This window comes from Panthera onca, chromosome D1, assembly GCF_046562875.1.
Source record: "Panthera onca isolate mPanOnc1 chromosome D1, mPanOnc1 haplotype 2, whole genome shotgun sequence".
NCBI lineage: Eukaryota > Metazoa > Chordata > Mammalia > Carnivora > Felidae > Panthera > Panthera onca.
In genome coordinates this window covers 48,726,550-48,752,012 of record NC_138348.1, presented here as the reverse complement: position 1 = coordinate 48,752,012, position 25,463 = coordinate 48,726,550, and the positions used below count along the sequence as shown (strand labels likewise).

General features: G+C 37.5%; 1 protein-coding gene across 4 annotated transcripts in view; it reads right to left on the bottom strand.

Moving 5' to 3' along the window:
* Positions 1-25,463, bottom strand: part of SBF2 (SET binding factor 2) — a 490,796-nt gene that overhangs the window by 46,799 nt on the left and 418,534 nt on the right. For all 4 annotated transcript variants that reach the window (XM_060605981.3, XM_078433202.2, XM_060605979.3 and 1 more), the window contains exons 23-27: positions 16,893-17,020; positions 15,038-15,213; positions 12,938-13,083; positions 10,209-10,407; positions 2,163-2,359 (exon numbers count right to left, since the gene is read on the bottom strand). In XM_060605981.3, the coding sequence (XP_060461964.2) occupies positions 2,163-2,359; positions 10,209-10,407; positions 12,938-13,083; positions 15,038-15,213; positions 16,893-17,020 (846 nt within the window). The remainder of the gene's footprint in view (positions 1-2,162; positions 2,360-10,208; positions 10,408-12,937; positions 13,084-15,037; positions 15,214-16,892; positions 17,021-25,463) is intronic.

The following is a 25,463-nucleotide window of genomic DNA, read 5'->3' as shown; positions in this document are numbered from 1 at the left end:
CCTCCTATGATACTGGTTTCACCACACCTACTTCTTGCTTGCATCATCATCAGAGATGGCTCTGCCATCCTCCCAGAAAGAGCCTAGGTCTGGAAAACCAGCACAGGGCTGTCCTTCCAAGAATTGGTGTAGTTATCCTGTCCATACCACTGTTTGAGAGCAGAGGATGGAATGGGTTCCCTAGGTATCCCAGAATGGCACCCATACCAGTAGTTTTCTTCTAATTCTGCCACAAAGGCCTAACAGGGCACATGAACTTGTAGGAGTCTGTTGCAGGAAGAGTGAAGGAAGATGGGGAGAAGGTAGCAACAGCCACTGCCAGATTCCCTAGTCCTTCTAAGAGAAGGGCAGAGAGGGAATGCCTCTGTGTATGCACGGAGGGAAACAAATGTGAGAACAATTCTGGGTTGGAGGGAGTCTGAGCTGGTTTGTGTGGAACAAAGAATCACTAAAACTGGCCCAGGCACTTTAAAGAGGCATCATGGGGGACTCATTAGAAAGACAACAGATATAAACAACTTTTTTTTACATCCTGAACAAAAAATTAGCATAATTATATTTTATAAACTTTAAGGTGCCATTATTATATTTTATGAACTCTAAGATGTCATAAATTATAAGATGCACCATTATTTTATGTACTAAGAATTAAAAACTCTTCCATTTAAGGGTGCCTGGGTGGCTCTGTTGGTGAAGTGTCTGACTTCAGCTCAGGTCATGATCTCACAGTTCATGAGTTTGAGCCCTGCATTGGGCTCTGTGCTGACAACTAGAGAGCCTGGAGTCTGCTTTAGATTCTGTGTCTCCCTCTCTCTCTCTCTCTCTCTCTCTCTACCCCTCCCCTGCTTGTGCTCTCTGTCTCTCAAAAATAAATAAACTTAAAAACAAAAACAACTCTTCCATTTAAACTATGACAACTCTCTGATCACATCAATTTTAAGATGTATCCCAATTTCAAAGACATTAAAATGTGAGCATATGTGTGAGCTCAAAAATATGAAATACAGCAAATTTATATTAGATTAAAAAATCAGAAACCAGTGAATAAAATAGTTTCAACTTTTTCCAATGAAAAATTAACATAGTCATCAATGATCAGTGATATATCCATCAATGCTCCCAAAATGATTCCCTCACTTTATGTAACTTACATATGCTGTGTTCTGTTATATCCACTATGTGGCTTGGGAGGATTCCTCAGTGTCGAAATAGTTAAAAACAAATTGCCTTTAATTATACTAGTGTTGAGACTCCAAGACAGGCAGGATAATGATGATGATGATGACGATGATGTTGTGTGTGTGCTGCCCTCAGCTGAATGATCAAAGATACGCTAGCCAACCTTTAACTTTCAGGAGGGAAATGGATGAGAATAAAGAAGAGATATCAAAAGTACATGGTTCTACCCGCTGAACCACAGAACTTGACTTACCTCATTTCCAAAGAGTTAAGAACACAGCCATCCCTAAATTGGATCTGATATGTTGGTGGTCTATTGTTTAATTTTACTGAACATTTACTATAAGCTAGAAATTATGGGAAAGGTCTGCAGAATATAGCTTCTGACTGACTTCAAGACCTCAGACATAGTACTTAAAAATCCTCAGAAAAAGAGACAGTAGTACTATCTGCTTTCTTAAGTTGGCCTTCTTCTAGCTTCCTAAAATATTCTTTTCTTGAGAGTTTCTTTTAAGGCAGCATTTTGGTCATTGGTTTGTGGACTTGTTTGTGTGTGTGCATGTTACTTGTAGGAATGAGATAAAATATCTCATATTACATGGGCCAGAGAATCCCTACTTGCCTCTGAAGCTGTTAAATATATTTGGATACTCCCCAGAAGGAAAGAGAAAGATTAGTATACTCTAGTTTCCATCTGTGGATAGTTTGGTTTGCTGAAATAAAAATAGCCTAGAACAAAAGGCTATTATGATAATTTATATTAAAATACAAATATAGACAGACATATTTAGCAAGATGCCAAATTCAAGGTGGAAACCCACATTGTCAAATAGTAAATGTTTCATATTGCACCGTGGAGAAGTCTGTGTGCGAGAGAAGGCCTGATATAAGGGCACAATTGACACTCCCAGATATCACTTCCTTTATTTTTAGGAATTCTCTAAAGTGAAAGGATCACAACTGTGCTGTACAGAGATGCTTACCTGCCTGAGGGGAGTTCTGAGATTTGAAAAGACCAACCACTCCCTTCCCATGGAATCCTCCAGATCGGAGAAGCAGGGTACTGCTTTTTGAATTCTTCCAACATACAACAGGCAGGCGATTGTGTCGATAGCAGCGGGCGACTCTTGGTAAACTACTGTCTTGTACAGCTTGAGGTACAACCAAAAGGCCAGGATAGCTTCAGGGACATGGAAAGGAGAAAAAGAATGAATGGGGTGAGAGAGTGGGAATGGGAGAGAGAAAGGGAAAGAAATGGGGAGAGAGGGAGAGAGAGAATATAAGAACATGAGTATCATAGTAGCACAGTAATTTTCTAAGACTCAGAAACATACTGGTTGAGGGGTAAGACGTTTATTTTCTTTTATTTATTTTTTAAAAATTATTTATTTATTTATTTATTTATTTATTTATTTACTTACTTACTTAATGTTTATTCATTTTTGAAAGACAGAGAGAGACACAGCACAAGCAGGGGTGGGGCAGAGAGGGAGGGGGACACAGAATCTGAAGCAGGCTCCAGGCTCTGAGCTGTCAGCACAGAGCCCGATGTGGGGCTCTGCGAGATCATGACCTGCGCCAAAGTCGACACTTAACCAATTGAGCCACCCAGGTGCCCCTACTGTTTTTAAAGTTTATTTATTTTGAGAGAGACAGGGAGAGTGCAAGTGGGGGAGGGGCAGAGACAGAGGGAGAATCTCAAGCAGACTCCACACTGTCAGTACAGAGTCCATGTGGGGCTCAAACTCACGAGACCATGACATCGTGACCTGAGCCAAAATCAAGAGTTGGATGCTTAACTGACTGAGCCACTCAGGTGCCCCAAGACATGTATTTTAAACATGGAACTTAGTTTTAACTCAGTTCTTCAGGGTTTGAGAAAAAAAGCCCTAGATAGTGAAAATAGCTAATTTATCCACTAATCCGTAGTCTTTTTTGAAATAAGCCCCCTTCAATGATACTGCAGGTGGAATAACCTAAGCCTAGAAAATAAGAATTCTGGGGCTCCTGGTTGGCTCAGTCGGGTAAGTGTTGACTTTGGCTCAGGTCGTGATGTCACGGTTCATGAGTTGGAGCCCTGCGTCCGGCTCTCTGCTCTCAGCACAAAGCCTGCTTCGGATCCTTTGTCTCCTTTTCTCTCTACCCCTACCCCGTTCATGTGTTCTCTCTCTCAAAAACAAAATAAATTAAAAAAAAAAATAAAAATCTTGTGTTGGGCGCCTGGGTGGCTCAGTCAGTTAAGCATCTGACTCTTGATTTCTGCTCAGGTCATTATCTCATGGTTGGTGAGATCAAGGCCTGAGTCAGGCTCTGCACTGACAGCACAGAGCCTGCTTTGGATTTTCTGTCTCCTTCTCTCTCTGCTCCTTCTCTGCTCTCTCTCTCCCTCTCACAATACATAAACTTAAAGAAAATTAAAGTAAAAAAAAATGCTATATAGAATTACTAAAAAGGCCTCTGTTAAACTGATGATTTCCTTTGTCTTACACACTACTTTTTGTCAACTTGAAATATAGATTGTAAGATTAGTGGATTAATAGCAACTTTATGAGGATGACAAGTCAAATTGTCAACTCATTAGTCTGCTGCAGTAACAGCTGAGAATAGAGCACACTAACATTAGTCTGCCTGAGATGGTGAAAGAACTAAAAATCAAAACCAAATGATTTTTGGTTATGAGAACAGTATGTTCAAAGGTCAAAATAAGTTTAAATATTTTATTGACACTACATGTTGATAATTTTTAAGAAAAGATTAGCTCATAAAGTTACAGGATATGACACTGGGAAAATACAAAACAAAGTACTTTGTTTTTTAGAATAGGAAGCACAAGAAGATAGGCAGGTTTCAGAGTCATTTCCTTTAGTTTATTTAGAAATATTACACTAAAGAGATTTCATATTAATAACCTCCCAAGAGGAGGTTATTACTGTGATATTTTCTAAGACTCAGAAACATACTTGTTGAGGGGTAAGACATTTATTTTCTTTTCTTTTTTTTTTTTTTTTAATTTTTTTTTTTTCAACGTTTTTTTTTAATTTATTTGTGGGACAGAGAGAGACAGAGCATGAACGGGGGAGGGACAGAGAGAGAGGGAGACACAGAATCGGAAACAGGCTCCAGGCTCTGAGCCATCAGCCCAGAGCCTGACGCGGGGCTCGAACTCACAGACCGTGAGATCGTGACCTGGCTGAAGTCGGACGCTTAACCGACTGCGCCACCCAGGCGCCCCTCTTTTATTTTTTTTAAATTACAAAAATTATTTATTTATTTTTAAAGTTTATTTTGAGAGAGACAGGGAGAGGCAAGTGGGGGAGGGGCAGAGACAGAGGGAGAATCTCAAGCAGACGCCACACTGTCAGTACAGAGTCCATGTGGGGCTCAAACTCATGAGACCTTGACATCGTGACCTGAGCCAAAATCAAGAGTTGGATGCTTAACTGACTGAGCCACTCAGGTGCCCCAAGACATGTATTTTAAATATGGAGCTTGAAACACAAATGAATTAACACAAAAAAATCCATATCATTACTACCTGGGTCAATAAATTGACCATTACCAGAATCCAAGAAGATCCCCTGTATCTCTTTCCAATCACTATTTCTCTCTCCTCCTCAAAATTTACCACTCTCCTTGACTGCTAAAAAACTGGATGAGTTTTCTCTGTTTCTGAATTTTAGATAAAAGGAACAAATAAAATTTATTCTTTTGTATCTGGGTTCTTTTAGTCAACATTATGTTTGTGAGATCCATCCATGCTACTGCATATAGCTGTAGTTTATTTTCATTGTGTATAGTATCCCACTATGTGATTACACTATCTCTTCTTCTATTGTTGATTTTGAGTAGTTTATTGTTTTTGACTATGTGAGAAAAATGTTGCCATGAACATTCCTGTAGATGTCTTTTGGGAGCACATATACATTTCTATTGGAAATTCTGGGCAAATAACAGGTTACGCATATGGTCCATAGATGTTTAGCAGATACTGCGAGACAGCTTTCCAAAGTTGTTTAACCAATTTACAGTCCCACAAGCAATAAATGAGAGTTCCACTTGCTTGACATTTTTACTAGTACTTTGTATTGTTAATCTTTTAAGTTTTAGCCATTTTTGCAGGTATAAAGTAGTCTCATCGGGACTTTAATTTATATTTGTCTAAAGACTAATAGGTTGAACATCTTTTCAGATATTTATTGGCCACCAGGATGTCTTCTTTTGTGAAGTTCCTGTTTAAGCCCCCTGCCATTTTTTTATTGCCTTTTTACTCTTTTAATGTTTCCTGATGTTCTTCTGATATCTACAGAAGGTCTTAATTTATCAGTCTTTTATTTTATGGATAGTGCTTTTCCTGTCCTAAGCAATCTTTTCCTACTTCAAGGTTATGAAGATATTCTTCTATCTTCTAGAAGCTTTATTATTTTCACCTTTTACATGTAGACCCATAGACCAGTGGGAATTGATTTTTGTGTATGATATAAGGCAGGAGTCAAGATTAATTTTTTTTCATATGGATATCCAGCATATTGAAAAAACATCTTTTATTGACTGCTGTTAAGTGCTATCTTTACCTTAAATCAAGTGTCCATATATGTTGAGCTGTTTTATATTCCCTATTTTGCCCCAATGGTCTGTTTGACTATCCTTGTGTCAATCCCATACTATTTTAATTACTGTAGCTTTATGAAAAGTCTAGGTATCCTACAGTATTATTCTATAAGACTATCTTGACTATTCCTGACCTTCTGAAGTTTTATATAACTTTATATATTAAAGTTTATATACTCTTTATATATTAAAAGAATCATCTTTTTAATTTCCATAAACATTTTGCTGGAATTTTGATTGGGACAGCACTGAATCTATAGACCAATTTCTGGAAAAATTATAGTTTTAAAGGTTTTTTTTTTTAATGTTTTTATTTATTTTTTGAAACAGGGAGAAAGCATGAGTTGGGGACAGGCAGAAAGAGAGGGAAACAGGAACCAAAGTAGGCTCCATGCTGCCAGCAGGGAGCCCAATGTGGGCCTCAATCTCACGAACTGTGAGATCATGACCTGAGCCCAAGTTGGATGCTTTGCTGACTGAGCCACCCCAGGTGCGCTGAAAAATTACAGTTTCAAAGTACTGAGTATTCAAACCCAAGGACATGAAATATCTATTTATTTATATCCTTAATGGTCCTCAATATTGTTCTGACTGTTCCACATAGAGGTCTTGTATATCTTTCATTAGAGTTATTCCTAAGTAATGCTTTTTAGAGCTACTCTAAGTAGTGTCAGTACCAAAATAACATCACTTAAAATTACATTTTTTTATTATTTACCTTTGCTATGTATATACTAATTCTTGTATAATAATTTTGTACCAGGGACCTAACTAAATTCATGTATTAATTTTAAAGGTTTATTTGTAGATTCCTTCAGATTTTCTAAGTATACAAGCAAGTCATCTGTGAGTAATGATAGTTTTCCTTCTTTTCAATCTTTATGCCTTTTATTGTTTCTTTTTCTAGTCTTTTGGCACCTTTTAGGACCTCTAGTATGACACTGAGTAGAAGTCGTGATAGTGGGCATCCTTACCTTGTCCTGATCTCAGAGTAAAAGTTTTCAATTACAATTACTTTCAAAAAGTAATTTTTGCTGTAGGATTTTTTAGACACTAGATAAGGAGCTTCCCTTATATTTCTAAATTGATAAAAAGTCTTCTTTTAAAAATCATAAATGTACATTATATTTTATAAAGTGCTTTTCTGCATATAGTGAATTTATATTTTTCTTTTTTCTTTTTTTTCTTGGAATAAAAAAAATTATCAATTTGGAAATGTTTTTGCCCCATTTTCACAGTTCACTTGTTCTGCAAGTTCTGCACTTGAGTTTGAGATCCCCCAGAGGCAAATATTCAAGCTTTGTGCACGAATTTCCATAGGAGGAGGGAGGGGTGGGCTTGAGGATCACACGCCCCTACAGTTTCCCTTGCCTCTCTGGCCTAGAGGAATCTTCTGTCTGGCTGTCCCACCACGTACTGTCTCCAGGACCTTCCATCACTGCATGCTTTGGACCAGGCTCACAGTAGCCATTTCTGCTTTGATTCCCCTCCTGGAATGCAACATATTTTTTCTTTTTAATTCTTTTAAGATGGTGAATTATACTGATTGTTTTTCAATTTTCAAGCCAGTTTTGTATTCTTACAATAAACTCCACTTGGTCATAATGAATTGTCATGTGTGATTTTGTAAAAGGCAGTTTTGCACGGTGTATTCGTTCTGTACTCTTACTTTCGACTTTTCTGAATTCTTGTATATTAGATATCTCCCTTTAAAGCAGCATAAAGCTTTAACAAAATTCTGGTAATATTTTTCTTTTAATTGGAACATTTAGTCAATTGATAAGTAATGTAATTACTGATATATTTGAATTTAAATTTACCATCTTACCATTTGCTTTCTATTTGTTCCATCTGTTCTGTGTTCCCTTTTTTCTCCTTTCTGCCTTCTTTTGGATTATTTTTTATTATTCCATTCCTTTCTTCCTAATATACTATTTGAGGGATATATATTATTTTATATCACTATAAACATTTTATTACAAGGGCTCTAATAAGTGGTCTGTTATTTTATTTTGTTTCTGACAGATCAAAATGAGCAATGAGGTCTGTTTTCTCACTGGCAGGCAGGATTTTGATCGCATGCTTCCCAAACAGCAGGACATTACACCTTGATACCACGACTTACACTATCTACAAAAAGAATTTAATTAGAAGGATAGAGTATCCAGGAAAATTATTGCATACTCAACAGAATCACAATCTTTCAGTACTTAATGAAAAATTTTTATTTGGCCCAAATCTCAAACTGTATTTCCCACTTGTTTCTCAAGTTTCATAATGGTATTTTTTATTATATATGTTTTTGTTTTTCTGAAAATGCTTTTAATTGCCTTATTTTTGAAAAATACTTTTGTTGTGTGTACAACCTAGGTTGATGATTATTTTCTTTAGCTTACTGAAGATTTGATTCCATTGCCTTCTTACTTTGTTGATACTGAAATGTCATTCATCATTGCTATTCCTGTTTTGGTGAACTTTCTCTTTTCTCTGACTGCTTGGTGTCCTCTTCTTAGATGTTCTGCGGGTTCAGTTCAATACCTCTAGATGAGGACTTATTTGCTTTGGATTCATTTTGGCTTCCTGGACCTGAGGACTGGTTTCTCTCAGCAATTCTGAAAAATTCCCTGCAGTTAGTTCTTTAATATTGGCATTTCCTCTATTATCTCCAACAGAAGCACCAATCACATTAAACCTCTCACTCAATCCTGCATGTCTTTGGTCTTTTTCTTTTTCTTAATTTTAATTCCAGTATAGTTGAAATAATGTTCAATTAGTTTCAGGTTACAATATAGTGATTCAACAATTGTATACACCACACAGTGCTCATCGAGGTAAATGTACTCTTGATCTCTTTCACCTATTTCACCCGTTCCCCCCACCCACCTTCTCTCTGGTAACCATCTGCCCTTTATAGTTAAGAGTCTGTTAGTTTGTCTCTCTCTCTCTTTTATTTTCCCTATGTTCATTTGTTTTGTTTATTAAATTCTACATATAAGTAAAATACATATTCTACACATAAGTGAAATCATATGGTATTTGTCTTTCTCTGACTGACTTATTTTACTTAGCATTATACTCTCTATATCCATACATGTTATACTGTCTAGATCTATGCTGCAAATGGCAAGATTTCATTCCTTTTTGTGGCTGATATTCCATTTTGTGGCTAATATTCCATTGTGTGCATATGTGTGTGTGTGTATGTGTGTACTTCTTGATCCATTCGTCAGTTGGGCTGCTTTCATAATTTGGTTATTGTAAATAGTGCTGTTATAAACATAGGGGTGCATATATCCTTTTGAATTAGTGTTTTCATATTCTTTGGTTAAGTATCCAATAGTGCGATTACTAGATCATATGGTAGTTCTATTTTTAACTTTTTGAGAAACCTCTATACTGTCTTCCAGAGTGGCTGCACCAGTTTGTATTGTGGTTTTGATTTGCATTTCTCTGATGATGAGGGATGTTGAGTACCTTTTCATCTGTTGGCCAAGTATTTATAAATTTAAACTGTCATTTAAAATGAGATATCTATAGTTCTTTAAGAACAGTGGGGTTGAAACTAATAGTAACATTAAGACAACTTTCTAAAATATGTACAAAGTGCTTTCACAGCATTATTCTGTTTAATCAAAGCAAGAATTTACGAATGCAAAGGAAACAGCTTACCCAGAGATGAAAATGATTAAACTTGTACATGGCAGAATGTAGTTTTAAAAAATATAAAGCATGAAATAGGGCCTTACTGATATAGGAAATAGTGAGAGATGACAAGAATAGAAACAAGAAAACATGTTCATTTACATTCTTTAAGTACTTTCCCTTGGAAATATTCTAATTAGACAGCACAAGAAAACCCTGCCTACACTTGGGTCAACAAATTACAGCCCGTGGGCCAAAACACGCCCTGCCCATTCATTTACTTACCATCTATGGCTGCTTTTTGGCAGAGTTGAGTAGCTGCAATGAGACCATATGGCCTGCAAAACTGAAAATATATAGTATCTGGCCCTTTAAAGAAAAAGTTTGTGGACCCCTAGCCTACAGTAGACCTTCATCTCTCCTATCTGCCTGGGCAAATTCTATTTTTATTTCAACTTATCTTCAGACATAGATGTTAGAAAAGATGCAAATGGGAAGAGAAAGACAAGAAAAAATCATATAGGAGACAAAAACTTTTACCTTTCACTCTTTGATCTAATCTAGGCACTGTTCAGTAATATAATTATACTTCTGAGAATGCCAAGGAGATGCTTACTCATGCTGCATAAAAAGTTCCCCTTAAACACACATTTCCCTGGAGAGCTTGCTCCTAGTTTTCTGGCATTTTTCTCCCTCTGGGCTATGGAGACAAATAGCCCATTCAAGACTCAAATGGAAGAAAGGAAAGGTGTCTTTTTAGAGGCCACTAACAGACTTACCTCCGGCAGAGTGAATACATCCTGTTGGAGGCAGTGATTCGAAAATACTCTGGTTTTGAGCGAGAAGAGCTGCCACTTATGGTTCCCAAACCTAAACGCTGATAGTCTCTGAAACAAGCTTTTTCCACTAACTGTTCCATTGTAGACTTCTCTGAGGCCTTCAGAGTGGTATTTGTGGGGAGTTCACTATCATCTGAAACTGTGAATGCAGAAACAGATTTTGAAAAAATGATATAGCTCAAAGTAGAGGATTAAAAGCTTCCCTTTGAAGAGGATTCTTAAACCAAGAGAGTTTTATGTTAGGGCTACAGGCACTATGTATGTCACAGTTTAAATCATATTAATTCTTTGAAGAATCATTATGTCCAAACATAAATTAAAACAGTAATGGATAGTCAAGAAATAAAATATCAGAAGCTCAAAATGTGAGGGAAATTAACTCAAAATGCCAGGGAAGGGCCGCCTAGCTGGCCCAGTTGGAAGGGCATGCAACTCTCGGTGTTGGGGTTGTGAGCTTAAGCCCTGCGTTGGGTGCAGAGCCTTCTTTCTTTCTTTTTGTTTTTAATTAAAAAACTTTTAATTAAAACAATTTTAATTATGACAATAATTTATTGTCAAATCGGCTAACATACAGTGTGTACAGCGTGTTCTTGGTTTCAGGGATAGATTCCCATGGTTCTTTTTTTTTAAATGTTTTATTTAGTTTAGAGAGAGATGGTGAGCATGAGCAGTGGAGGGGCAGAGAGAGAGTGAGACAAAGGATCTTAAGCAGGCTCTGCACTGACAGCAGAGAGCCCGATGTGGGGCTTGAATTCACAAACTGCAAGATTATGACCTGAGCCAAAGTCGGATGCTCAACTGACTGAGCCATGCAGGTGCCCCAGGTGTACAATTGACTTAAATAAATAAATAAATAAACTTTAAAAAAAATGCCAGGGAAATTAACTCAAAGTTTCTAAAAACAATATAATTTTGAATTCATTAGCTGTATTTTTCTGTTTCAATCTAGCTTGTTTACTAATGCCAAAGTATAGTGATTTCTATTTAGGACTCTATAAAATAAAAACTCAAACTCTGTCAGAAGCTAACTCATCAGTAAAATTTATCTTTAATATAATCTCTACACAAACTTCATCATCCACATTTCAGTTAACTTTTCAGAACATAAACTTTTATTAGAAATTTCTAGATTAAGCAGAAATTCACTGGTGGGAAAAGACCTTTCTTAGAGGGGTATCAAGACACTATACTTTTTTTGTGGAAAGTATTTTGTCAGAGGATGTGGTACACATGGAAACTCCCTCACAATGTTGCAATCACAGGTTACAGAATCTCTTAAGATTTTAGATGTGGAAGGATTTACCCAATAATCAAGCATTTTAGGGAGGATTTAAAAAAAACCCAACATTCCTAATTGGTACCATTATGTTCTAACTGAAAAGAAAAGTCCATGTTAAGAACTGTCCTGATTTACTTTTTTATTTATTTCTACAGTGAGAGAAGCCAAATTAAAGTTTCAGAATTTTTGGATATGTACTCAAAGATATGTAACCTCAAGGGAAATAATAAGGCTCTCTTCCATTTAAAAAGAAAAAAAACCCTAACAGCTTATCCCTACAAATATAAGACTTTGTATTTTAGTTCGTAAACTTCACAATGCAAACATATCATCAGGTATCAGCTTTGTGTTGGCCTCTTATTTTCAGAGAAGCACAGAACATTATATAATTTGGTGTTTTGGTGGCATTATTATCATAGAATAATAGTTTTTCTTTTGTGTAATCATTAAAACTTCAAATTAGAAGAGTCAGTAGTGATGGATAATTTTTTATGGCTTTCCATGTGACTGTAAAGAGGCCAGAATTCCAAAAAACGGTTGTTTCAGTAATACATAGTGGGTCTGTTCATTGCTCTCAGAGTATGTAGCTACCCATACTGAAATGGAGACCTTTAGCCAGTGATCTCTTAAAACATGAGGTTTCTTTCTTCAAAAGGTTCTTTGCTATTATTATTAGTAGTAGTGGTATAGTTACTGGTGATTGATTCTAAGATCTTGAAAAGAAAAAGGGTGCAAAGGCATCCTGCCTCCTACTAGATCAGATTATCCCTAGTGTTAATTCCATAAGCATACTCTGTAGTGGGTTAAGAAATAGAAAACAAACATTTTGTGACTGTTTTTCTGCCTCTATTTTCCCAACCGAGAAGAATCTTAGCTTCTCAGATTCTGTTCTTTTGAATATGTAGTAGGCATTTTTTTTCTTACCATCTAAGGATCCCTTCATCTTTGGTCCCTCATTTTGATTAAGAGTATCCACAATGTTCTCATTCCAAACACAAATCTTTAATTTTGAATACCCAATGTCCTTGTTTCCTTATTCTTATTGCATAATGACAAGGTACTGGGGATTACTTTATACCTAAATTCTCTATGCACTGGGGTTTCTTTCTTTCTCCCTTTGATGAGACCCATGTAACAATGGCCAACCACCTCTGTGGAGTTAGTAACAGAGAAACATAATTTAACAGAATCTTAGCTGAACAATGGAATATTGGGAAAATAAAATATTTTTTTCCAATTCTGAGAAGCTAGTAAGTGCCTCCAATCTTCTTATGAGATCTAGGTTCTTGTGAGTCAAGGTTTAAGGGAAACGACATGAGTCTCTTATTCTTACTCATATAAGAAGAAAGAATAAAACTGAGTCATGAAGGAAAAAGGACTTCTCACATACCTGATATGTCATCTTCTTCATTCCATCCAGGACGATTCACTCTCTCTTCCACAATTGTCCCTGTCCTCCTCTTCAATAAATACTGCCGCCCAATTGTCATTTTTCCTGCCCTTTTGGCACCTTTCACAATTGTTTTTGAGAAGATACTGTAAGTCATAAAACCAAAGACAACATCAATTTAATAGGAAGACACCATTTACACTTTTTGATACCTACACAGCTCAACTTATTTCTTCTCCATTCCCACAGCTACTAGTATTGTCCAGACCTTCAGCAAGTCTGTTCTTCTTAAATCATTTTTTATATGGCAGCAGACTAATTTCCTATAAAACACTGTTGTCATCAGGAGGGCTGTAGGCAACAAGTGCAAGAACCTAGAGTGGGACATAAGCTACTTTCCCAAATCTAAACTCAGTTTGGCTTTTTGGTCAAACATGCCCCTCAATGCACTCTGGTTATCCATGCCACTGCTCCCACGAGCTCCTACAAACTATGCTGGTAGCAGTCCTCCTGCATGGAAGCCAGTCTGCCCCCTTCTCTACTGATTCAAACTCTTTCTACTAACTCATAGGCTTCTCTTTGAGATCATATGATAATTATAGTTAGCACCATGTTTAAGTGTGTATGCATAGTGTCCTGCCTTCTGACCCTGTAAATGCTTACATACTCAAGACAATTCTAAGATGTTTTAAATTTTAAAATTGCTATGTCTCTGTTGCAGGTGAATAGCATAAGCTTGATATAGTAAGGTTGATTTTGTATGTGGGTATACGTGTGTGTGTGTGTGTGTGTGTGTGTGTGTGTGCATATATTTCCTCTCCTAGTCCATAGGTTCTAAACATAAAATGCCACACAAACTTTTGTTTCTTCCATAGAGGGCTGGGATAATAGATATCACAGGCTCCTCTGTGATTCCACAGTGCTAAGACAAGTTGCTGGCCTCACCACTGTAAATACCTAGGAAGCTGTTCATGTTTCAATGTATCATTTCTGGATCTGCATGGTCTCCTTCACTTAGCAGGTAACAGTGGCACAGGTAGTCAGCTATGCCATTTAGTAATGACACACTCTCTGGGACCTCAACTCTTCTATAATCTCTAGCTTATCTTACTTTCAGGCAAAGGGAAGGGCTTTTCTCCAAAGTCTTCATGCTCCTCCCTAATATGTAATTTGTACTGGCAGATGCCCAAATTCTAGGTGATTAATGGTGAATGAACTCAACTTTTGGCTCCTATATTTTATCACTAATTGAAGATAATTTTTATGCAATTGTTATTCTGTAATAACTGAAATGTAAAAGTTTCAACATAAATTACTAAAAATTTCATCAGAAAATAAAGGTTCCTTTAAAGAAATATGACAAGTAAATGCAATGCCTGATTCTGTACTAGGCAGAAAAAAAAATGTAGCTATAAAGGATCATCAGCAAAATTTGAATAAGGACTCTGGGTTAGATGAAAGTTTTATACCAACTAAGTTTCCTGGTTATATACTGTGGTCTGTTCTTAGAAAATATATATTGATATATTTAAGGCTAAAAAGGTATTATATGTATAACTCAAGTGGTTTAGAAAACAATATATATGAGAGAGAATGATACAGAAAATGGAACAAAACAAACAATTGGTGAATCTTGGTAAATGGTATACAGGAATTCTTTGTATTATGTTGTAACTTTTCTGTAAATTTGAAATTGTATCAAAAGAAAAAGTTATAAAAAAAGAAAAAATAAAGGCTCCCATCTCTAGGTCAAAGAAAAACTGTCTAGTAGGCCTGGATATCAAAGAAAACTGAAGGGATTGCTCAAAGGCAGTTAGAAAGTGATTAATATGGGGAAAAGGGAAAACAGAATTTCACTCTCTAAAAATATATCATAAGCAATGGACATATTGGTCAAAACTTCTTGTAGCTTTTAGTTTCTGAAACTTGTTACATACATCAGTGCTGCTGTTCTATAACTTTCTGAGCTTGGTCCAATGGGCTTGACAGAATGGCAAACAAAACGAGCAATTATGCATACACTGACCCACAGGATAGGTCACTTCCCCTGACAGTCAGCTATGAAAACGCTGAAATGAAGAAACTTGACTGTCTTCTTACCGGAAGGAGGTGTTCTTTTCCTTCTGTTTGGGTAAAATTATTTGTGGGGTAGTTTGTCCAGCAGCAAAAGCAAAGGTGGTGAAAATGGACTGAGGATAACGGAACTTCATCAGCTGTTTCTTAAAGATCTCTACTACTTCTGGACTCACTTCTTCATCAAACGCTACTTTAATCAACTAGAGACAAAAGAGATAAAATACATTACAGGCATTAAGGATTTCCAGATAACTTCTCCTCAAGTTACTGAAATAAAAGAAAATAATACTAAATGGCAGAAGTCCAGAGGTTGAGGGGACCTTGGATATCATCGAATATAATGTTTTATTTTTTAAAAATAGCTCAGAAAGGTTTACTTGTCATAGATGGTTTGTTGGTAAGGAAAATCATGTATCTTAAAGTTGGGTTTCTTTAAGACCATCTTTTCTATGATGGGATAGGGAAATTAACTTATAGTGGATGAAGCAGGTAACATGTCCTTCTTTTTTTCCTCAACTGTTGGTTCTAGACAGGGAATTTGGCCACAGGAAGTCTCCTCTTACCCCAAGATACCATAAGTCTAGTAAGAAAAAAGTCTGTTTGATTAGAATCCTAACCAGTATAGTCAAGCAATATTCTAGTTTAAAGTCCTTTGGCAGTTGGAACAGTGAAGAAATCCCTGGGAGGCTTCTCTCCCCAGGTGATGGGAGAAGGTCTGGAGTTTAGAGGTCAGCAGCCTCACATTTCACACAATAAGCACATGGAGGTTCAAGGGGTGGCTTCCTGGCTAGAGGGAATGATGCAAGAATTGGAGCACTTAAAAATCTGACAAGTCAGAGACAAGGCATAAAAATAGGAAGAGCAAAATATCACAGACTCAGAATTGTAAAAAGGAAAAACTAAGAAAAGATCACTCTTCCAGTGTCAGAGTTTAAAAATTTATTCTTATTCTTATTTTGAGAGAGAGAGAGAGTGAGCAAGTGAGCAGGGGAAGGGCAGAGAGAGAGGAAAAGAGAGAATCCCAAGCAGTGCAGATCCTGACGTGGGGCTGGATCTCATAAACTGTGAGATCATAATTTGAGCCGAAATCAAGAGTTGGACAGTTAGCCGACTGAGCCACCCAGGTGCCCCCAGTGTCTGTTTTCCATCAATAATTCCGTAAGTTATGATATGTTCAAAAACCCCTAGAAAATTCTCTGCTTAATTAGAGGTTATTTAGTTAGTACCAATAGTACTTTACCCCTGAGTGTAATTCTTAGAGTTTTATCTCTTCCACAGAAGGGCCATAGGGCACTTCCTTCTGAAAGAGATGCCAAGAGAATTGCTTTCTATCTAAAGCTTTTATCAAACACAAAGGTATGAGTTTGCAGAGAACAATAGTCAATTGTGTGTGTCAGAATTTCTGAGATCTAAATATTGACAGATAATCTTTTGGTACTCAGTTGGCCAAAGGATTCAGGAAGTGAGGGATTAAGTACAAGATGATTCATGGGTTTACTCAGTTGAAGATTACCCTCTCAGACCCTCTAATCCTCCTTATCTTCTAACTTTGGACTCCATGATCACAGAAAGTGGCCACATCATTTGTAGAAAACTTCTATCTTTATTTTATATTTTTAACATTTATTTATTTTTGGAGAGACAGAGAGGGAGATAGCGTGAGCGAGTGTGAGTTGGGGAGGGGCAGACAGACAGGGAGACACAGAATCTGAAGTAGGCTCCAGGCTCTGAGCTATCAGCACAAATATAGGGCTGAATATAGGGCTCAAACTCACGAGCCATGAGACCATGACCTGAGCTGAAGCCAGATGTTTAACTGACTGAGTCACCCAGGTGCCAGAGAACTTTTGAACAGAAGAATGGTTCCCTTTCTTAATACCTGAAAGGATGCTGATGTAATTTGTAGTCCCTCTTGCATGTTCTGCTGGAGTTGGTTCTGCATCGTAATCTTCTTCTCCTTGGTGATGGAGGCAATGGGAAAACTCCGCACAACTGTCTGCTCCCCAACTACAGGAAAGGAAGACACAGGCTCAGCAATAGCACTTTACAGCTTATTTACAGAGTCTCTGCTCCTCATTTTATCAGCCTCTGCTAAAGAAATGTATTTGGAAAGGACAATACCTAGGAATGCAGTGAGACAAAATGCAATGATTCTAGAATCATATTCATTAATTTTATTGCATGGCAATTCACTCTTGAAACATGATTCTTTCCTGGAGTGAAGTAACTGTCACAGTCTGTCTGTCTTCATTCTTTCTATTTCCCCAACCTGCCGTGTACTACACAAGATCACCCAGCTTAAGGCAATTTTCAAGATTCTTAATCTTAAAGACATCCATGATATTTAATGTAAGTATAAAGCAAAAAAGAAAAGGTTTTTAAGATGTGTTTCCATATGTGGTAAAAAGTGTTTTACCATGTATTTGTACCTTCAGAAGATACAGGACTAAGCTTAGGCTGAAGAGTTTTAGGAATTTAAATATTAAAGCAAGGAAGGGAAAATATAAATAATTATTTATCAACTACCCAAGGTTGCAAAGATGTGAGTCTAGAAAATAAGTAGGACACACGAAGTCTCTCTTGGAGAGTCCAAAGTTCCCCATGGGAGAGGAGATTCACATGCAGAATACGACAACATGTAATTAGCTCCCAGATTTGAGGATACAAGGCTTTAAGTATTTCAGAAAGGGAGAAGATTTCTGAATGCTAGATGACTAGAAAATGATTCCTGGAAGAAGTGAGAGGGAAGGTGAGCTTTGAAGAGAGTATAGGTTTGGACTAGCAGAGGGAAAGAGGAGGGGATGTCAGGCAGTGGTACAAGTAACAGAACAGGAGCAGCGATGGGCAAAGCACCTTGTCTAGTAAGCCAGAGGAGGTGAGAAGTGAACTGGGTTTATCTGAGTTCATACATACATCCACTTATCATCATCAGAATTTTTTTTATTTACTTATTTATTTTTTAATTTACATCCAAGTTTGTTAGCATATAATTCAATAATGATTTCAGGAGTAGATTCCAGTGATTCATCCCCTATGTATAACATCCATTGTTTATCCAAATAAGTGTCTTCCTTAATGTCCCTTACCCATTTAGCCTACCCCCTACCCACAGTCCCTCTAGCAACCCTTAGTTTGTTCTCTGTATTTAAAAGTCTCTTATGTTTTGTCCCCTTCCTTGTTTTTATATTATTTTTGCTTCCCTTCCCTTATGTCCATCTGTTTTATATCTTAAATTCCACACATGAGTGAAGTCATATGATATTTGTCTCTCTCTGACTAATTTCACTTAGCATAATACCCTCTAGTTCCATCCACGTAGTTGCAAATGGCAAGACTTCATTCTTTTTGGTGTTGCCAAGTAATACTCAATTGTGTGTGTGTGTGTGTGTGTGTGTGTGTGTGTACACCACATCTTTATCCATTCATCTGTCAATGGACATTTGGGCTCTTTCCATGCTTTGGCTATTGTCGATAGCACTACGATAAACATTGGGGTGCATGTGCCCCTTCGAAACAGCATACCTGTATCTCTTGTATAAATACCTAGTAGCGCAATTGCTGGGTCATAAGGTAGTTCTATTTTTAATCTTTTGAAACCTCCATACTGTTTTCCAGAGGGGCTGCACCAGTTTGCATTCCCACCAGCTGTGCAAGAGATCCTCTTCCTCCACATCCTTGCCAACATCTGTTGCTGCCTGAGTTGTTAATTTTAGCCATTCTGACTGGTGTGAGGTGGTATCTCATTGTGGTTTTAATTTGTATTTCCCTGATTCATCATCAGAATTTCTCATTCCCTGGATCTGTCAACTCTTAACCTGGAAAATTCTGATTATTCTTTAATGTTAAGCTCATATCCAGAGGCTAAACAAAATTAGGATGTATACAGAATTTAAATTCTAGGGAGGAGTTAAGATGGCAGAGAAGTAGGAGGACTGGAATTTCCCTTGTCCTTCAAACACAGCTGTATTGAGGTTGGAACACTTGGAACACCCAGGAATACATGCTGCAGAGTGACAGAAAAGTCTCCACAGGTGGAAAGAGACAGCTTGGCGGGACAGAGGTGCGTGTATGCAAATTGGGAGAGATAAAATGGGTGGCGTAGGCACGGAGAGGGGGATGTCCTTCTGTGGAGGGACAAAAGGAAGAGAAAGAGAAAGAGTGGAAGTGTGGGATTGTATTTAGATAAGAGAAAAACCTCTCTGGGCCAGATTGGGGAAAAAAAATATGGAGAGAGCCAGTTTCTACTTTGCAAACAGGCTTACAAGTCAAAGATCAGAGTTTTCAGGGGTGTGCAACTTTCTCCAGACATGAGCTGCTCCTGTGTGCATGTGCCTGGTGGGAGGGAGCCAGCCCCAGAGCACAGTAGGGATCTCAGGGGTGCACTGGGAGATAAGAGTCCCTTCCCTTGAGTACTGTGGGAAGAGGGTTTATTGCTCCCCCCAAGGATAAAAGACCCTGCGGGCACCAGCCAGAGGTCCTTTGTTGGCTGGGTGGACTGGCACTACTCCAGAACCAGGTTCACCTGGGGTGGGATCCTGTGAGACATCAGGTTTTGAATCCCAGCTGAGTGCCTAGGAGGCGTGAGAGACCATGAAGCAGGGCAAGCTGACTGCCCACACTATTCTGTGAGGGCTGCCTGAATAGCATGGCTTGAGACACCCTGTCTGGGGAGGAGAGACTGGAGTATTGCCATTTTTTTGCCCATCACTAACATGGTGGGGTTTCAGGGAACAGAATAGCAGCCCCCAGTGGAGGCGGGATCCACTTATACCAAACCTGGCTCCTCAGTGCTAGGTAACTGCTTATCTACTGAAGTGGAACTGTCACTGAGTGAACCAGACGGCCTCTCCTCCAGACCAGCCACCAGTCCCAGGTGCCAACAGACAACAGTCCTGTGGTCTTGTATGTTACTCTTCTCCCACCCCCTCCACTTTTCTTTCCTTCTTTTCATTTTTCCTTTCTTTTTCTTTTTATCCTCCTCCTCCTCTCTCTCTCTTTCTCTTTTCTTTTCCTTTTCTCTTTCTTGTGGAATCAGTCTCATAGTTTCTGATTTGATTTTTGGTCAATTCCTATTATATATAAATATATCCTTTTTCTTTATTTCTCTGTTCTGGTTGTTTGTTTAATCAGGCATTTTTACTCTATTCTTTTTACACCTTTTCTGTATCTCCTTCTTCTTTATTTTCCTCTCTCTCTGGATTAAGCCTTGTAGTTTCTTTGATTCTCTGCCTGATATTTTTTTTTCTTTTTTTGCCCCTTTCACTTCTTTCTTTGTGTGGGATAAGGGCTCCCCCCACCCCTTTTCTCCAGAGTTACTTCAACAAACAAATCAAAGCAAATCTGGTGGAAGGTCCAAACAATCCACCACTATGAGCAGTGGGATAGAGCAGCCAAAGCGCAACAGAGTGCATGCAACACACTCCATAAACACTTCCTAAAGTGCCAGGCCCTGCATAGTGTATGATCCCTATCTAATACAGTAGTACTCACAGGTACAGGACATATAACAAGCTTTTAAAACACATAAAAGACAGAAACTCAGCCAAAATGACAAAATGGAAGAATTCTCCTCAAAAGAAATTCCAGGAAGAAATGACAGCCAGAGAATTGCTCAAAACAGATATAAACAATATATCTGAACAATAATTTAGAATAATAGTCATAAGACTAGTGGCTGGGCTTGAAAAAAGCATGGAAGACAGCAGAGAATCTATTGCTACAGAGATCAAGGACCTAAGAAATAGTCACGATGCTGTAAATGAGATGCAAAATAAACGAGATGCAGTGACAGCAAGGATGGAAGAAACAGAGGAGAGAATAGGTGAAATAGAAGATAAAATTATGGAAAATGATGAAGCTGAGAAAAAGAGGGAAAGGAAATTACTAGATCTCGAGGGGAGAATTAGAGACCTAAGTGATTCAACGAAACAAAATAATATCTGTACCATAGGAGTTCCAGAAGAAGAAGAGAGAAAGAGGCAGAAGGTTTATTTGAACAAATTATAGCTGAGAACTTCCCTAATCTTGGGAAGGAAACAGACATCCAAGTCCCTTCGAAATCAACAAAAACAGGTAAACACCACAACATACAGTGAAACTGGCAAAATACAAAGATAAAGAGAGAATTCTGAAAGCAACTAGGGACAAACGGGCCTTAACCAAAAGGGTAGATACATAAGGGTAGTAGCAGACCTGTCCATTGAAACTTGGCAGGCCAGAAAGGAGTGGCAGGAAATATTCAATGTGCTGAATAGGAAAAATATTCAGCCAAGAATCCTTTATCCAGCAACACTGTCATTCAGAATAGAAGGAGAGATAAAGGCTTTCCCAGACAAAAACTAAAGTTCATGACCACTAAACCAGTCCTGCAGGAGATCCTAAGGGGGACTCTGTGAGTAGAAAGCAGTAAAGACTACAAAGGACCAGAGACATCACCACAAGCATGAAATCTACAGATAACACAATGACACTAAATCTGTATCTTTCAATAATCACTCTGAATGTAAATGGACTAAATGCCCCAATCAAAAGACAAAGGGTATCAGAATGTATAAAAAAACAAAATCCATCTATATGCTGCCTAGAAGAGACTCATTTTAGACACCTTCAGACTGAAAGTGAAGGATGGAGAACCATCTATCATGCTACTGGATGTCAAAAGAGAGCTGAAGTAGCCATACTTATATCAGACAAACTAGACTTTAAAACAAAGACTGTAATCAGAGATGAAGAAGGGTATTATATCATAATTGGGGGCCTATCCATCAAGAAGAGCTAAAAATTATAAATGTTTATTCCCCCAACATGAAAGCACCCAAATACATAAATCAATTAATCACAAACATAAATAAATGTACAGATAAAAATACTGTGATTGTAGGGGACTTTAATACTCCATTCACAACAATGGACATATCATCTAGGCAAAAAGCAATAAGGAAACAATGGCTCTGAATGACACATTGGACCAGGTGAACTTAACAGAGATATTCAGAACTTTTCATCTAAAAGCAGCAGAATACACATTCTTCTCAAGTGCACATGGAACATTCTCCAAAATAGATCACATACTGGGTTACAAAACAGCCCTCAACAAATATAAAAGGATTGAAATCAAACCATGCATGTTTTCAGACCACAATGCAATGAAATTTTAAACCAACCACAAGAAAAAATTTACAAAGCCCCCAAATACATGGAGGTTAAAGAATATCCCACTAAATAATGAATAGGATATTAACCAGGAAAGTAAAGAATATATTAAAAAATATATGGAAGCAAATGAAAATGAAAACACAACAGTCCAAATCCTTTGGGATACAGCAAAGGCAGTCCTAACAGGAAAATACATTGCCATCCAGGCCTATCTCAAGAAGAAAGAAAGGCTAATATTATTCTCAATGGGGAAAAACTGAGAGCTTTCTACCTGAGATCAGGAACATGACAGGGATGTTCATTCTCACCACTGTTGTTTAACATAGTGTTGGAAGCCCTAGCCTCAGCAATCAGACAACAAAATGAAATAAAATACATCCAAACTGGCAAAGAAGAAGTCAACCTCTCACTCTTTGCAGATGACAGGATGCTCTACATGGAAAACCTGAAAGACTCCACCAAAACCCTGCTAGAACTGATACATGAATTCAGCAAAGTCACAGGATATAAAATCAGTGTACAGAAATTGGTCGCATTTTTATACACCAATAATGAAGCAACAGAAAGAGATATCAAGGAATTGGTCCCATTTACAATTGCACCAAGAACCATAAAATACCTAGGAATAAGCCTAACCAAAGAGGTAAAAGATCTGTATGCTCAGAACTATAGAAATCTTAGGAAAGAAATTGAAAAGGACACAAGGAAACGGAAAAACATTACATCCTCATGGACTGGAAGAACAAATATTGTGAAAATGTCAATACTACTCAAAGCAATCTACACATTCAATGCAATCCCAATCAAAGTAACACCAACATTCTTCACAGAGCTAGAACAAACAACTCTAAAATTGGCATGGAACCAGAAAAGACCCTGAATAGCCAAAGCAATCCCGAAAAGGAAAACCAAAGCTGGAGGCTCACAATCCTGGACTTTAGCCTGTACTACAAAGCTGTAATCATCAAGACAGTATGGTATTGGTACAAAAACAGATACATAGACCAATGGAATAGAATAGAGAACCCAGAAGTGGACCCACAAATGTATGGCCAACTAATCTTCGACAAAGCAGGAAAGAGTATCCCATGGAAAAAAGACAGTCTCTTTAGCAAATGGTGCTGGGAGAACTGGACAGCAACATGCAGAAGAATGAAACTGGACCACTTTCTTACACTATACACAAAAATAAATTCAAAATTGATGAAAGACCTAAATGTAAGACAGGAAACCATCAAAATCCTAGAGGAGAAAACAGGGAACAACCTCTTTCACCTTGGCTGCAGCAACTTCTTACTTGAGGCAAGGGAAACAAAAGCAAAAATTAACTATTGGGACTTCATCAAGATAAAAAGCTTCTGCACAGCAAAGGAAAGAATCAACAAAACTAAAAGGCAGCCAACAGAATGGGAGAAGATATTTGCAAATGACATATCTGATAAAGGGTTAGTATCAAAAATCTATAAATAACTTACCAAACTCAACACCCAAAAACAAATAATCCAGTGAAGAAATGGGCAGAAGACATGAATAGACACTTTTCCAAAGAAGGCATCCAGATGGCCAACAGACAGATGAAAAGATGCTCAACATCGGTCATCATCAGGAAATACAAATCAAAACCACATCGAGATACTACTTCACATGATTAGAATGGCTAAAATTAATAACCCAGGAAACAACAGATATTGGTGAAGATGTGGAGAAATGGGAACCTTCTTGCACTGTTGGTGGGAATGCAAACTGGCACAGCTGCTCTGGAAAACAGTGTGGAGGTTCCTCAGAAAATTAAAAATAGAATTACTCTGCAACCCAGCAATAGCAATACTAAGAATTTACCCAAAGGATACAGGAGTGCTGATTCTAAGGGGCACATCACTCCAATGTTTATAGCAGTGCTATCAACAATAGACAAAGTATGGAAAGAACCCAGGGGCGCCTGGGTAGCTCAGTCGGTTAAGCGGCCGTGACTGAGACTTCGGCTCAGGTCATGATCTCGCGGTCCGTGAGTTCTCAGGTCCAGCTCAGAGCCTGGAGCCTGTTTCAGATTCTGTGTCTCCCTCTCTCTGACCCTCCCCCATTCATGCTCTGTCTCAAAAATAAATAAACGTTAAAAAAATTAAAAAAAAAAAAAAAAAAAAGAGCCCAAATGTCCATTGACTGATGAATGGATAAATAAGATGTGGTATATACATACAATGGAATAATATTTAGCATAAATGAAAAAGAATGAAATCTTGCCATTTGTAACAACGTGGATGGAACTGGAGAGTATTACGAGTGAAGTAAGTCAGTCAGAGAAAGACAGATACCATGTTTTCACTCATATGTGGAATCTGAGAAACTTAACAGAAGACCATAGGGGAAAGGAAGGAAAGGTAAACTACAAACAGAGAGGGAGGCAAACCATAACAAGACTCTCAAATACAGAGAACTGAGGGTTAATGGGGGTTAGGGGGACAGGGAAAATGGGTGATGGGCATTGAGGAGGGCATTTGTTGTGATAGCATTGGGTGTGGTATGTTAGTGATGAATCATGGGAATCTACTCCTGAAGCGAAGACTACTCTGTATGTTAGCTAACTTGACAATAAATTATTAAAAAAAAAAAATTCTAGGTCAGTAGGATCACAAAGTGATGTATTTCCATTAAGGGATAATTTCATTTCTGATAACTTTGGAGCTTTTCCTAAAATGTAAGATTATTCATAATAAACTCTATAAGTGTGTAAAGAAAAAGAATTTAAGTTCTAGAATGTAGTTGTTTAATATGTAAGTTGTTTAATACATAGGTTGTTTACCTATGCTTATATAACATATTTAAAATTATCAGATTTCTGTGTGTCATTAAAGGAGATATTTTAAATTAGAAGTCTAAAAAGAGAAACAAAAGAGGCAAATAAGAAGGTTTCTCTGATAAAAATAATTTCCCTAAATTACAACATTAACCCAAAAATTGACAGGAAAAAACAAGAGAACAATACAAACTTTCACACTAAATATGTTTTCATATTTTCTTTCTTTAAAAGAAATAAATTAGAATAACTTAAGTGACCAAGTATCTCATATTTATATGTTCCAAATGTATGTTTGTGACCATTGAGCTCACAACTTGTAGTACAAAAAAATACATAAGTACTGGATATTTAGTGTCTTTTAAAATTACATTTGCTTTCAAATACAAATATAATTTATGTATAGTAATATGACAGGAGAGGGCTGAAAAAAGTTGCTCATTTTCGCTTTTTCAAAATGAATATAACTATACCTAAGGGTCCATTTTGTTTACTGGATTT